Below are 15738 nucleotides of genomic sequence, written 5' to 3'. Positions count from 1 at the left end.
AGCTGTTTGACCAGGTAACATTGTTTTTGGAAATTATTTATTGTATTTTTTTAACTTATATTTGTCCATTCATTTATTTATTTATTTATTTAGTGAGATTTGTGTAATCCCAACAGGAAAAATCCACTCCGGATATATCAAGAGTGTCACATTTGTCTTGTTGCCTAAAAACAAGACAAAACAAAATAGAAAGTTTTCTTTTGAAATCGACAGTCTTTATTACAAAACATGAATTGAACTTGTGTATTTTAAGCATTTGTGTCATGTCTCAAAGTTTTATCGGGCCTTTTAATGTCTGATTCAACAATGCTGCTTCAAGTGGAAATCTAGCCGATCATGGCGGACCCTCAGGAATATGTTGAATAAATTAGGGGGGCTTGGGTTGGTATGGCGGTCACATGAGTAGAAGCACAATCCTTTTCACCATCAAACGCTCTATGATAGAGTCAAATCCAAAACAGTCGTTTTATTTTTCTCAGCAAAAAAACAACAACCAAACAGTTGTTGAATGACATTTTGTAACATGGTGGTAAAAATATTTAATAGCTTAAAGAATCAAAGCTTTCTGCTTTTCAAAATGTGTATTTTTTCCCCTTATTTGCCAAGTTTTCACAGTCTGTGTCTTAGATAAAACTGCAATGTCCCCTCTTTGCGCAAATCTGAGAAATATTTCTCGTTTTCCACTTTGACCTCAGTGGAAAGAGAATCTGCAAGCAAAATATGAGACTAGAAGTTAACAGCAGTGTTAATGTGGCAGGTTAGGATTTTTATTAAATGTATTAATATTTTATTAAATCCTAATCAACACTTCTCCTCTTCAAACAGCGGAGCACTTTTATAACCCAGCCTCATACAGTCGTCACCCTCATGACCACCTCTTGGTTGGTACGGTGCAGGTTGTTGGGTCTTAACTGGCTGAGGATGTGCAAAATTGTATAGCCACAGTGGTGGTTGAGAATAGTCCTGACGTGTCGACTCGCCCCCCGGCCGCTGTCTGTCACAGTGTGAGAAGAGTTCCTCTCAACACGACCAGCGCCTTTACTGCTGGAACTGATGGGGTCACCTAAGTCCTTCGCTTTCTCATAATTCAGCACTTTCCACTGCTGGTTCACTGCCTGCCAGCGCTTAAAGATCCGGTAAACAGACGACCCTTCATGGATTATAAGGCCTAGACATAAAGGACAAAAGGTGGGGGAGGTCAGTGGCAGTTAACAGGATTACATATAGACAAACAGTTGTTTGTTGTTCTCAAAAATACTGAACTTGTTTGTGGGCATTTTGGACTGATGTTTGGTGAGAAACATATGTTGATGAAAATCTATTCAAAAGAATGTAACAAATATACTCATGTAATACAAATGTGTTATTTTATTTATGTGAGCGCGTTTAGAATAAACAAATATGCACATGGATGCATTATCAAATTAAGAAGTATGTATTGTATAAACTGTCTCCAATAGAGAGATAATATTAATGATAGCAAGTAAGATTAATAAGGTATTTTCAGCCATGCTAGCAGCACGGCTCTACTGATGGCAGTGTTGGTCTGACCAAATACCCTGCAAAATAATGACATCCCCATTAGCCTCAGCAGTACTTCCTGTTTAGTGCTGATTACTTGCAAATGTTAGCATGCTAACACACTAAACTAACATGTTAGGGTGATCAGTCGTTTTCTACACTTGTCTTCCTTCACTTTACCTTTGTCACCCTCTTCTCCTTCCTCTCCAGTCTTTAAGAGAATAGTGACACAAGGAGAGTGGAGAAGAGCAGACAGAGGAGGCACAATGGCTCTTCCCATGAAATGGGAACATGATGAGAGAATTTTCATTTATACATTCATAAGATGAAACAATGGTTCACCGCACCCTTTGTAATTCCTCTTTTTAAATTGGCAGCGGGGAAAAAACAGCAGCGGTAGAACATTAAGAGACAAAAAAGCATAAATCCTCTCTGATTGCCCATGCTCGTGTGCCCTCTGTCACCACATTTTTCAAGAAGGTACAGCATCCCCAAGAAGAATAAGATTAAGCTGTGCAGGGAGCTTGTCTTTGAGTGCCACACTATGTGACACACTCATAGTTACAGATCCACGGTCTGCACAGCACAACTGACACGGAGGCTTTATGAGCCAAAGTTTACGTGTGCTGTGACACCATAGAGAGGAACGTGTTAGCACAATTTAACTACTTTGGTAAAACAGGGTCTAGAACAGGTTGAATGGCGTCTAATTGTGGACATGTAGCCTAAAGCTGCTGCCAGTAGTAGTCAGATATTGTAACATATATGATGGCAGCAAATCTGTTGAAATAAAACCGCTTGATTTTGTTGAACTGAAAGGAGAAACACAGGAAACTGCAGCTGAGGTCCTGGTGGTCATTCTCTGCCGACAACACAAATACCAACTATGGGGGACTGAATAGGCTGGGATTACCCAATATTATCAGTTGAACATAACGCCAGCATGTTAGCATGGTCATGGTTAGCATGCTGAAGTTAACATTCAGCTCAAATCACTGATGTGCCTTCAGTCAGTACAGCCTCACAGAGCAGATAGCATGGCTGCAGATTCTTGGTAATAAGGTACTGTATGTAAAAGACTTACTTAAAAGCCAAATTGGTAAACGCTTTATTTACGAGTCACTATTTACTTACCTAAATAGCTTCCTGGAAAGTATGTAATTTGGTACTAATGATTGGGGAAAGAGGAGTGCCCTTGAAAGAAATGCTTTATTTAAACCCAAGTTAATATTCATTCGTTATTCATTCATCATTGGAAATGTTATTATTTATATATCTATGCTTGCTTGTAGACAAATTGCCCACTTTTGCATCCTCAACTGACATGTTGTGCACTGACCTAAATACTCTCTAGACAGCAATTTACTGGAATTAATAAAGCGAACCATAAGTATATGGTGCACCATAAGTATACCATTAAATGCTGTCTCTGTCTTGCTGATAAATAATGCCAAATTACATTGTTCTTTCTGTGAAATTAGGAAATTAAACACGTAAAATAAAGCATTGCTCCTAAATCTAATAAAATGACAGTCAAACTCGTTTATATTCCAAACAACCATGTCTGCGAAAATAACACAACGTGGCAGCTCCACTATCCGAGTCTTACCTATACAAACTACGTCCATGAAGCCATACATGCCGTAGCATATCTGAAAGAGAAGGTCCTGCCGCTGCCATTTGGCTGAGGGGCTGAGAGAGGACCACACCAACCAGGAGATACTGGCAATGAGGAACAAGGAGCCGAGGATAATGGCCGCAATCTGCACCTTCTCAATCACAGTCAGGGAAATGGCCTGCCACTAGAAAAGACAGAGAGACACAAAAATGGACTAAAATCCTGCACTGATGTAAAGTAGCCTACTGTTCATGCAGCTTGTTGAGATGATTGAGACTGTGTCAATATACCACTTACAAAGAAAGATGTTGAGTAAAATAAAGTAATTAAGTTGATTCACTGTCCAAATCAGGTGATCTTGTCGCCCCCTCGTCTAGTTTTGTTAGTTTTGAGAATGCTTGCTGTGAAGATTCAGTATTAACATGTATATATAAGACAACTGAAGTTTCCCTGACTTTACCATCAAGGTTGATTGTTGATGTAGAGGACAGATAGTCTGTTTGCCAGCTAGCTCTTTAGTGTGGTGAGTCAGCTCAGGTGCCCCTACTTCCAGTATTTGACAGTGTATGTTAAGATTACTGCTGACTGACTTCTGTGAGCCAAATGCTTTCTTGTCCCAGTTGACCCTTTGCTAAGCCACGCCCCGAATACACAGCTGGCCAATCACAGCACAGTATAGGACTCGCTCTAACTGAAGTTGGACACTTTCATGCATGCGCTCCATTGACTCCAATGTAAAAAGAGTGAGTAATTTCCCAGCTTTTTTTGGCTATATTTTTCTAAGATAGGGTCAAACATCGTTCCTGGGGCACTTGTAATAGTTACAGTCACTACCCAGAGAGGTTGAAAGTACGATTTATTCTTTTTCCAAAACTTAAAATAAATCCAGAAAATCCATCCATCCTTATTCTGCGGGGGGCTGCAGCCAATCCCAGCTGGCATCGGGCGAATAAATCCAGACAATTTTGGGCAAAAAAGATTTCGACTGTGGATCTTCCTAATGTAATGTTAGTTAGCTAACGCTAGGTAACTTCCTACTGAATGTAACGTAATAAAGCCCACTCATCTGCTTTTTAATGATTGAGGCCTACCCAGCTGTACAGGAATAGTGTTGATCCTTAATATCGTTGTCTTTTGTTTCAATCGTCGGGGGATGCAGTGGTTCACTGATCAGTAGGCTTTAGCTTCTATCTTTCATTTTTTTCACGTCCCTTTGAGTCAGTTTGACAGCCTGAATACAACCTTCAAATATATAATGCAACTGCAAAACTGTCTGCTTCTTTCTGAGATCGCTTTTTGCAACTAATTTGACAATATTTATCCTGGGAGTGCAGTAATAGACAGTGGCAGCGCCGACAGTTTGTCGTAGGTACGGACAATCTCAACACTGACAGGCTATCGCGACTCACCGTCATGCGACTTTCTCACATGAGTTGAAAATATTCAAGTCACGCGAATTCCTTCCCGTCGCGGGCCCCGCCCCCTTCGCGTTGCTTCGCGCCGCCCGGCAGGAAATCGTTGCTCTACGCGTCTTTGCATTGACTTTGTACGTAACCTCACCGTCCCAAACGCTCGCTTCGCTTTTAGTCTGAATGCACCATTAGCAACAGTAACTAAGGGGCTTGGCGAAGAGTCAATTAACTCTGGGTTTCCGAGTGTGAAGCCATCCAGCCATCCATCCATTCATCCATCCATCCATCCATCCATCGTCAACCGCTTATCCTGCGTACAGGGTTGCGGGGAGTGTCAAGCTACACCTTCAAATTGACTACGGTGCTTTGTCATTCACTTACTACGTGCAGTCACTAAAGAGCATTTCTGAGCCTCTGCTGCTCAGGCTATCACCATAGACTGTATAAAAAAGGGATTTTACATACATAATATTATTTTTTAAATATAGTAAATTAGAGAATGAATTTACTTTATATATATTTTTATATTATGTATGTAAAAGCCCTAAAGTAAATTAGAGATTCCCCTGTACACAGGATAAGCGGTTGACGATGGATGGATGGATGGATAAATTAGAGAATTCCTAAATGAATTAAGTCAGCCATTTCACAAACACTATGCCAGTTCTCCAAAAATATTCTATCCATAATGTTCATTCAGAGATGCAGGGATTGTCTGATAATCTCTTATGCAGCATTCAGGGGCAGAAATCGTTTGGCGATACTGTCTGTTCGTCTACCGTCTATGTGCCACACACTTCGGTTAAATCATGTGCCAACTCTTTGAAATGTGCAGTGTCTCATATGTGTTCTTGGCATCTCCATGTCATTTCTCCATTAAAAAAAAAACTGAATAAATAGCTCTATGAAAATGGAGGCTGCTCGCTCTTTATCTGTCAACAGCAATGTGAAGCTAATGAGCTTCTTGTTGGGAATCAGTGAATGCTGATTAGACAAAAATCCGTCCAAAATGCTTATGTAGTGGTGGTAATGTAAACACTGCATGGCCTCTACTGTATGCCATTACATTCACCTCAATATCAATGGCTGCTAATGTGATTATTATGCTTTTCGCACCCGGCAACATAAATGTGTGCATGGCTTTCTGCCATATACCCTGGCAGTCTGTCATGGATTTTATTCATATAGCTCCTTTAAATGTTTGTTTTCCAGGGAACATTAACGAAGGAGAGAGAGAGAGGGAGAGAGAGAGAAAGAGAAAGCGACTCTGTACCTGCAGTGGGTTTTTGGTGCTGATGGCCAGGACCTGGTACTTGAAGTAACAGAGCTCACAGCTCCAGGAGCCTCTCTCACTGATCCAGCGGATAAGGCAGGACTGGTGAGTACAGCGCACAGAGCCAGCACAGCGACACGGGCTCAACAACTCCCCCTGCAGGACACAAGAAGCAGCTGCATGAGACACACAGGTTCTTGAATCTGCCTGTTACAAGGTAAAGATAAAGATATTTATGATGAATAGCCCAACCTGGAAATCCGCAGGCCTGACAATGTTACTGTCACATTTTATCTACTGAAGGTACAGTGTTACAGTGAGAGGGGAAATGTATTCGCTATTGTTTCTGTCATGAAGTTGGCAAAGGATTAAACAACATAGATAATAGCTTGGAGCAAGCACCAACAGATACAATCAATATGTATGTATGCAAATATTTTTGAGTTCATTGGAAACAAACCAGAGCTGCACTTTTTTTTTTTTACCAGAGATTGTGTGACATCAATTTATTTTATTTTACCTTTACAATAATGAGTTATTAAAGGAGGATAACAGAATGAAGGTTTAGCATCTTATGCAACTAGTTCCAGTCACGAGGATGTGATCATATTAACTTTAAAAGTAGCTTGTGGTGCAGTAATATGAAACTCATGAACAAAAGAACCAATCACCCTTTAAATATTCACTCATAAATCATGTGTTATTGTCTCCGTCAGTGCACAGGGAGGTAGGATCCTGTATCTCCAGCTTCTCTTTTCAGAACCATCTTAGATATTACCGGCTTGTCGTGCACCGTCTCCCTAACAGTTGTGGTTCCTTCATGTCAGCAATGGAGAAGTTTGTTCACAATTATAAGATGTCTTGAAGGAGTTTCTCAAAAAACAAACAAAAAATAATTAATCTGATTGCAGATTGCTTGCCAGATGAACATTTAGGGTGAGCTTTTTGGAGCAATGATCAGCTCAACATGACACACTTGCAGAAATAACTGGAGCCGATGCAGGCAGAAAAGCTTTCAGCAGTTGATCCCTATTTAATTATGACTAATTAGGGGATAAAGGAAAGTGCACCTCAATATTACCAAGATGTTTCAAGCATCATATATTCATCATGAATATTTAGTCATGTGTTCAGCATTTCAGTGGTTTATATGTTCAGTGTATTTCATCTAAGCACTAGATACACATGTCTTTATATATCTTGAGCTGCAGACATTTAAAACATTACAAGGGAGAGGGTACCGTATTTTGATACATTTGTCTGCCTGCTGCTCAACACCTCTGGATAAAATTTGCTTCTCTCGTGTCACTTTATAGCAGCCTCAAAAGAAATCACAGGACATCTGGCTCAGGTTTTTTTGTTGTCAGTTCGAGGCTCCCTAAGGCCCTTGGACTGACAAGGCTCTCACACATCTCACTTTATTTTCTGTCTCACTCTAGGTGATGTGCTAGGTCTTTAATTAATTGGTTATCTGGAGGGGAAACGAAAACTTTCTGAGACTTCTAGCAAAGAATGTCTCTTCAAGGTTGATTTCATCCACTGGATTTGATGCACCCAGACCTCCACGTCTTGGACAAGAAAGACGTAAACGCTTGAAAAACATTTTTTAAAAACATTTGAGAAACATTCCAACTTTACAGGTTCTGTGCTTCCCCTCTTAGCATGCGTATAGGCGACATTTAAGCTTTGTTTGACCTTTCTGTAGCCTAAAGGAGTGATCAGCGGTTTGATCCCTGTATTAATGGTTGCTACTGAAGAGTCCCCCTGCAAGTTCTTGAATTCATATCACCTGCCTTGCTCAAATCCCTCAGAATAATGATGAGTATAAATGTATCTTATGTAGGCAATTCAGGGTTCAGTATCTTGCCCAAGGACACTTTGACATGCAGCCTGGAGGAGCCGGGGATTGAACCGCCGACCTTCCAATTAACGGGGCAACCCACTCTATCTCCTGAGCCACAGTCACTAGTGAATCTAGTACTACGAGGACTTCACTGGTTCACACAGTAAATACAAAGCTCCTCCTGCTTCTCTCCAGTCTATTCTTAACTGATGCCCTTCGTCTGCCCACTGCTATTTTCAGATCACTGGTGATAGATTGAATCCTTCTTTTCAAAGTCTGGATTTTGACTTTGCGTCTGAGCAGACTTGATGCACACTTACAGATGCAGATAACAGTTTGGAATCGATGTATAATGACTCATAATATTCATCATGAGAATTTAAAACGGCAACTAGAGGGCTACTCCACTGATTTTAAACACAAATATCAGTTTATTCATTATGAAGACTACTTCCGCCCTTCTTCTGTGATGAGCTTTGTCAAATCTTAGAAAAGAACCCTGATGACGTCATAATGATGTCATCAGGGTTATCTCAGACTACACATTTATAACAGAACACATGCGCTCCAAACTGACATAGACAAAGACGTGGACATTGACATGCAGCTGAGTTGCATTAGGCAATGGCAAATGTAGGATCCAGTGTTTTTAGAGCTTGACCAATACTAGAGACTTAGATTTATCAGCTTCAGCTGCTTCAATTTGGACAATTCTTTGTCAGATTTGTCTCTTGCAAGTTCCCCACTTGCAACACTAAATTTAAATATCTCTTTAATGCTGAAAAAATAGTTCTAAACTCTAAACGGTTTGGCATCCAGACTTTATTAGTAGATATAATTAGCAAATATTGTGCAAAATATTCTTAAATGCGTAAACTTCTCAACAACTATTTGGATCTGAATGTCTTGTGCTTTTTTTTGAGCTTTCCCCGCTGGTTTTGTTTTCCCAAGACATTCAAATTAAATTTCACATTCACATATTTTAGTAGAAGCAGTATGGTGAATAGTGAACATGGTCTCAGGTGGTGACCTGCCTGAACAGATTTCCTTCACCTGAGCGCCACGTGGTTTGAGGCCCCATCATCCAGCGAGCACCTGTGCTGCTCTAGGAATCTCACTTGGACCACCATGTGTCCTACTGAGTAGACCCCCTTGTTAACGCGCAGTAACCCACAGGACTACCTCTGTTATTTAACTATACCTTCTCCGGCCCCTGGAAGCAGATCCGGCACTGCGGTGATCGCATCCCGCTTTCCGAGAGACTCGGGAGGGAAGAGGCGTCCAGGCTCCCTCCCTGGGGTTTGGCTCCTTCATCATCCTCAAATGCCAGGCTGCGTGGCCGTGGGTCAGAGCCGTAATATTCCTCCTCATCGTCCCGGTGAGAGCAGTTCAACGGCGGCCAGCCACAGCCCCCTATAGCGAACCCTCGCATCCTGGTCTGCGAGCCCGGGTCTGTGCCTGTATCAGTCCTCCTGCTTGATCCAGAGCGCATCAGTAGCAACACTTTGAGTTCACTGAAAAACATTCGGATGCGATACTTAAACATTCTTCAGCAGCTTTACTACACAGGCACACGTGCTCTGTGAAACAACACAGCCTTCAGCTTGACTGTGGCAGGTCCATCAAAAATTATTAGCATGAATATTATTATTATGATCAGGCTATTATTATGGCTTCTGAACCACTTGATTCATGTAGTTCACATCCTATTAAGTAAAATACAGATCTCGGTCAAAAAAGCATGCGGGAAACATGATAGGCTATTAGATCAGCCCATAGCTCTCTGCATATCCTGTTGTTATAGCATGTGCACCGCAATCCAGCCAATAGGGAAGGATTATTTTTCATGGATAGAGGCGTTTTCTGTCGGGATTCAATGGAGGCTGAAAGCAACGAACTGTGAAGCACCAGCATTAAAGTCAGAGGGATGCAGCAGCATCATCTCATGGCTACATTTTCAGTCCGGTTGTTTTTGAGGATCCCGAGGTTCAAACTGGTCCTCTTGGTGTTTCAAACAAGCAGGAGCTGTCCAACAAAATGTTGGTGCCTATTCTTCTAGAGGCAGATGAGCAGCGATGGTGTCTGAGGGGGGAGGGGGGTGATATTAAATCCTATTTACAACAAGTTAAAGCCGATTTGTATTTGAGTTTCACATTTAGGCTATCTACATGGGAGGTGAAATTACACGAGGTGACAAGCGTGTACTCTTTGTTGTCTTTCAGTGGCATCCGTCTGTTTCGTCACGCACCTTCCTCCCTTTAAGCAGGTCCGGTAACCCATTTATAAAGTTACAATCCGGCAGCGTTTCACGTTAGAGATGGATACGAAAGAGATCAAATCTGGTGAACAATAATAAGAAAAAAGTATTTCACGACACCAACCATCTCTGCGCCACACATAAGGAAGAGTGGAGAGGGGGTAGACACGGATTCCTGCACAAACACAGAGAGGGTGCCGACAACAGCTGTCCCTTCCGGGTTGTTAAAAACACATCAGCAGCAGCAGCAGCATCATCAGCAGCATCTTCACCGATTTAAATCAACGCCCTTATGAATCAGTGGGACAATAAAATGCCCCATTCACGTGGCAGGCTGCAGCGATGGGTCCAGGATCTCCAGGATGCTAAAACTTGATTTTCAGTTGGTTTTCAGGCTCAAAAGCACAAACTTCTTTACCTGTGCAGTTACAATATTAAAAAAAACGTCCTCCCTCCGTGCAGCTGAGAAGAGAGACGAGCTCCATCCACAGCGCACTGACACAAGCTGCTGTCCAAGGTGCTGATACTCGTGTGACGTGATGGCCACGTGCTGATCGAGATCCATCGGATGACGGAGAAAAGGAAAACAGTTGTAGCAGTGTAGAAACGGTGTGTGTGTGTGTGTGTGTTCCATCTCATGCATAGTGTCTCAAGACTGTAATAAACAGGACAAAGATACCACTACATTCGCCTACAATAAACTCAATATTCACAGAATCACAGCATTATGGGCCACATAGTTGTTTGAGGAGAGATGGTCTACTGTGTTATAAAATAAACAGGCTCCTGTTCCACCATCACAAAGAGGAGCAGTGTAGTTGTGTGATGAATTTTACTCGGCTAAAAATATAAGCATTATGAACTAAACATCAGCTGTTTAAAAGAAAAATCACAATAGGCTGGAGCTGTGTTTACACATTTACAGTAAGCTTAAATCATGGACTTCTGATTCAGCTCCCCCATCTTCCATCTTCCATCCACGTGCTTGAGGACTCTTAGGAAGCTTTGTGGTAATTCCAAGTAACTTGTTAAACGATTGGAGAAAATTTTCCAGTCTTTCTGACTAGTTTCTCAAGAATTTCTCCAAAATAACTCAGCGAATATTGCTCTGATAGGGTGATTCACAGATCTAAGTGGTCTTCATTTGTGTTTAAGGTACACTGGGCACGGTGATAGTAATAATATACACACACCATTTTCAGGTTCTTTTAAATAAAAACAGGGTAAACAGATTCAAATTCAAGTGTTAAAAGCTATCGGTGTGAGATCTTGACAGATAAAAAACTGTTTGGTGTCCAGTGCAGACACTTCTAAACAACAGAGGGACGATGACGTGTGTTAACCTCTCTTACAGTAATATAAGTACTCTCATTAAAATAGTACAGCCTGGAGGTAACAAATACTCGTAAGCAGCAGTGGAAGACAGCATGTCCCATTTGAAGTATCCAGTTGGCAACACATGTCTGGGATCGGAGGATATGCAGTGTAGTAAGGAGAGATCCCAGCTACAGACTTTTACTGATAATCATATGTGAGACCAGCAGTGCTGCAGGAAACTCAATGCAGATTGTAAGATTTGTGCCAATGATTATCAGAGCGAGTGTGAATACTGAACAGGACTGTGGTGGTACGATGTACAATCCTCTATGTGATAAAGGAGGTTTTGAGCCTGTCAGCAGGTTGTGGTTAACACTATCTCTGAGCCAGAGGCAGTTTTACATCCCAGGTGAGCTGATGCAGTGAAGTCTCTTAAAGATATCATCAGTTTGAAGAGGATGTAAACAAACATGTTAACCATACTGTCATTTTTTATGCATACATTTATATCAGAAATGTAGTTATGCGACTTGCACTTGTTGACCTAGACACAGATCACCTGAGTCGAAATTTTGAGTCTTGTCTGCTCTGTGAAAAGACTAAAAACAGAAGACTTACCTTCTTCTTCTTCTTACTGTTATCATTATTGTATATTCTCTTTTTTTTTTCACATGAGCCCTCAAAAAACAAAACTTCTTTATGAAAACATAAACAAGCTTTGCTGCAAAAAGCCCTTTTCACAGAAGACCTTCTGACATGTCTCTGCAGTTATAGCGCAGGTGAATATAATAAAAGTTAATGATAGCTGAATTCCATTCCGCTGCTTCAGTTTCAGGGTGCTGGTATTGTTTATGCTCGCTCTCCGTCACACCGTCCTGACTTACTGGGACACTGGAATAGAACTAAGCCACCGTTAATGTGACACCTTCACTTTTTTACTATGACAGAACAAAATGTGGCTGTTAAAAAGTGTCGGAAATCTGTCATTCATAACCAAGTACCTGAGTTTCCTCAGCCGTACTCCTGGTGGGGCAGAAAGCCCGGGAGCAACTTTTTAGACAACATTTATAGAGAAGCAATACCTTGTTTTAGACTTCTGTCACAGCCACTGAGTCAGTCTGCATGCCACTGTCACTGCACTACTACTTCCCCATTTTCTGGCCACAAGTGCAGATACTGACAACGTCTACATCCTTCCCCTCCTGCATGCAGCACATGCAGGTTTGGTTTTGAAAAAAGACTGTAAAAGCACTCAAAGATTTTACCCAAAATGGATCAGTTGTGAATGAACACCAGGACTCATAAACTGTAACTGACCAACGAGGATTTTATTAATAGACAAGTCCACCATTTAGGTTTGTCTGTGATCACTTGCTGTCTAAGCAAGCAGACATTGTGTAGTTTGTTTGTAACCAATGGACATCCATAAAGTGACAAAAATCAACATTTAACAAATAACTGTGTAAGGTGTACTCTTATTATTAGTAGTGAGTTACAAACCTGAATTGCATTTAGTCCATTTTCTCCATTTGGACCCATTGGTAACGTCTAATGCCAGAAGGTCTTTATTCAGGTGCCTGATGCACAGTTCCCTGAGAGCTCAGAGGCCATCAGGCTGAATGAGCATTACTCTAGAAGCCATCCAATTTTCAATATTAGTTAATGTCAGTGGTGGAGAAAGTAATCACATCCTGCATTGAAAATGTTACTGAAGTAAAATAATTCTAATATAATCAGGAAAAAGCAAGCAAGTAAAAGTACTTAATGCCGAAAGAAAAATGTCCCCTGTGACTGTTTAACTGTTATCAAGGGCGTCACTTTGTGTTGAAACGTGGTGGTAAGGGCTCAGATTAGGGGTCACAAGACGTGACAATGCGCAATATTGAGTTCACGAGAACGAGAAGAGAAGCAAATTTTTATTTTTGAAGAAATATTTAGTGTAGAAATATATGGGTGGGGGTCTGGGGGTCCTCCCGCAGAAAAGTTTGAGAATTAAACACTTTTTGTATTCTGCAGAAATGTTCTGCACCAATTTATGTAAATGTCTTTTTTTATGTTAAGGGAAACAAAACAAAAACTTCAACTGGCAGGGGAAAATTCATAAATATAAAAATACAACAGAACATAATGCAGTAATCAGCAGCTTGTTTTTTTAAGCTGAAGTTACTATTTTAGGACAATGCACACTTGTTTCTTTTACTTTTACATAGCATTGCATGTTTTCTTATTGTGCATATAAACCTTTCTCAAAGCATTCTCATTTGTTAGTTAACATTTCTTGTTGCAAGCTATTTTGTAGAACCTTTTTAACAAATGCTTTCAAAAAGTGATGGGGACAAAATCAGCCATTTCAGAAAGTGGTGGGGACATGTCCTCAGCGTCCCCAGTGTAAATGACACCTATGACTTTTAAATATAATATCCTTAAGTTATTATTACTCATGCATTAATATAAAAGCAGGATTTTACTGTTGTATTGCACTGTATTTACTGTTTTGTAAAAGTCTCCAACAAATGATTATTTTCATTATGCATCAATCTGCTGATTATTTTCTCACTTAATCGATTGATTGTTTGGTTTGAAAAAATTCAGAAACTAATGAGAAATGCCGTCACAGTTACCCAGAGCTCAAATTCACACCTTCACAAAGTTTTTTTTGGTCCAACTTCAAAACCTCCGAATGACTTAAAAAAAATACATTACAATAATTAAAACAATTAAAATAATTTAACAGAACCATGAAATACTTTTACAAAATATCATTGTTTATTGTTTTGGTTGCATTTCTATGTATTTTTGGGCAGTTTAACAAATAATAATAACATCATGTTTTATAAACGTAAAGTAACTAATAACTAAAACTCAGATAATTGTAGTGAAGTAAAAAGTACAATAATAATAATAATAATAATAATAATAATAATAATCTTTATTTGTAGAGCACTTTTCAAAAACAAGTTACAAATTTCTTTAACAAGACAATAATACCCAAAAAACAATAATACCCAAAAAACAATAATACAAAAACAATACAAGATAAAGAAAAGAAAAGACTAAAATACACGTTTAAGAGAAATATAAAATTAATGATGAGTAATGAAGCTAAAATAGGAGTAATGTGGTCATATTTCTTTGTTCTGGTTAAAAGCCTGGCAGCTGAGTTATGGACAGTCTGGAGTCGATCAATAGATTTTTGGGTTAAACAGGTGAAAAGGCTGTTGCAATAATCCAGACAATACTTCCCTCTGAGATGTAGTGTAGTAGAAATAGAAACTAGCACAAAAGACTCAAGTAAAGCACAAGTACCTCAAACTTGTACTAAAGTACAGTACTTGAGGAAATGTAGTGTTACATTTCACCACTGGTTAATGTTGGTTTATTCTAAAGTAACAAAACAGTAGGAGACATCCTGATATTCATATTTTAACACTCAAATCAGTATCCATCAGAGTAACCACTGTATAGATGAATGTTTTTATTTCAAGAAGTGAATTACTAACGAACAATCATTGATTTTAATCATCTGAATACACTGTGTAGCTTTCATGGTAGTTCTCAATCGGCCTCAACAAATAAATCCAAAATGAGACAACAAGAGAGACATATGAGCTCAGAGAAAATGAGGGAGAGGATTTCTTTTCATTTAAATTATGTTATATCCCAAATATCGAATATTATTAGATATATTGAAACTCTTCACTTTTCATGGAAGCAATGGATAAATTTACTGTGTACATGTACTCGTAGATGCAATAGTTATGTAGGCTTATGTGTATAAATTCATATGAATAATACATACATTTATGAGTGAGATTATAAGTATGTATGTATACAGTTTCTCCTGATTTATTAAGTAAATGTGGGATTTCTCTTTTCTGAACACACTTTCCTTTGTTTCACTACTCTTGTTTTCTTTCATTACAAAAATGTTTGTAACCGTAATCTGCACTGTTGCGCCCACAACTGTACAAACATGATGACTATTGAGGTAATAAATAGATCTATTTTTTAAATTGTCACAGAGGGAAAACATCATCCCTATAGACACAAACAACTAGTCCAATCACTGCCAACAACTCCACATATTTCAAATATTTGCTCAAAGCTTATTTGGTCAGCCAAACTACTTGAGTTCTGTATACAGTATAAATTTATTATGTTTAGTTTATTGCCAGCTCATATAATATATTGGTTATTAATTTTTTCATTTCATTTCATTTTTTTCTCTGTATATTGTGCAAATAGTTTTGAAACTTAATGAAACGTAATGTAAACATAATGTTATTTCCTTTTGGGCTAGGTGTCTCTATAGGGCCAATTTTACTCCCTTGAAATAGGCCTATTCTATGCTTTTTGTATTTTGTTACTTGTGGAAATAAACAAAAATTTTTATGGTAGGCTGAAATAAAAGTGTGCCTGATACATATTCAGGCCTATTTTGAGATAAACTAAAACAAGCAAACGGGATTTCTTTCCATATAAAAATATGCATAACAA

General features: G+C 39.4%; 1 protein-coding gene across 1 annotated transcript; it reads right to left on the bottom strand.

The window, feature by feature from the left end:
* Positions 1–745: 745 nt before the first annotated feature.
* Positions 746–11491, bottom strand: LOC119885438 (E3 ubiquitin-protein ligase MARCHF9-like). Its single transcript, XM_038695484.1, has 4 exons — positions 8869–11491; positions 5825–5980; positions 3131–3323; positions 746–1168 (listed from the first exon to the last, which is right to left on the bottom strand). Exons 1-4 carry the CDS (start codon positions 9211–9213, stop codon positions 849–851), a joined length of 1014 nt encoding a protein of 337 aa, XP_038551412.1. The 5' UTR covers positions 9214–11491; the 3' UTR covers positions 746–848.
* Between the last annotated feature and the right edge of the window lie 4247 nt (positions 11492–15738).

This window comes from Micropterus salmoides, unplaced genomic scaffold, assembly GCF_014851395.1.
Source record: "Micropterus salmoides isolate LMB-PRFRI ecotype aquatic unplaced genomic scaffold, ASM1485139v1 Ms_hic_scaffold_4, whole genome shotgun sequence".
NCBI classification, from domain to species: domain Eukaryota; kingdom Metazoa; phylum Chordata; class Actinopteri; order Centrarchiformes; family Centrarchidae; genus Micropterus; species Micropterus salmoides.
The sequence above is the reverse complement of the archived record's forward strand: the minus strand, read 5'-3'. Positions and strand labels throughout refer to the sequence as shown.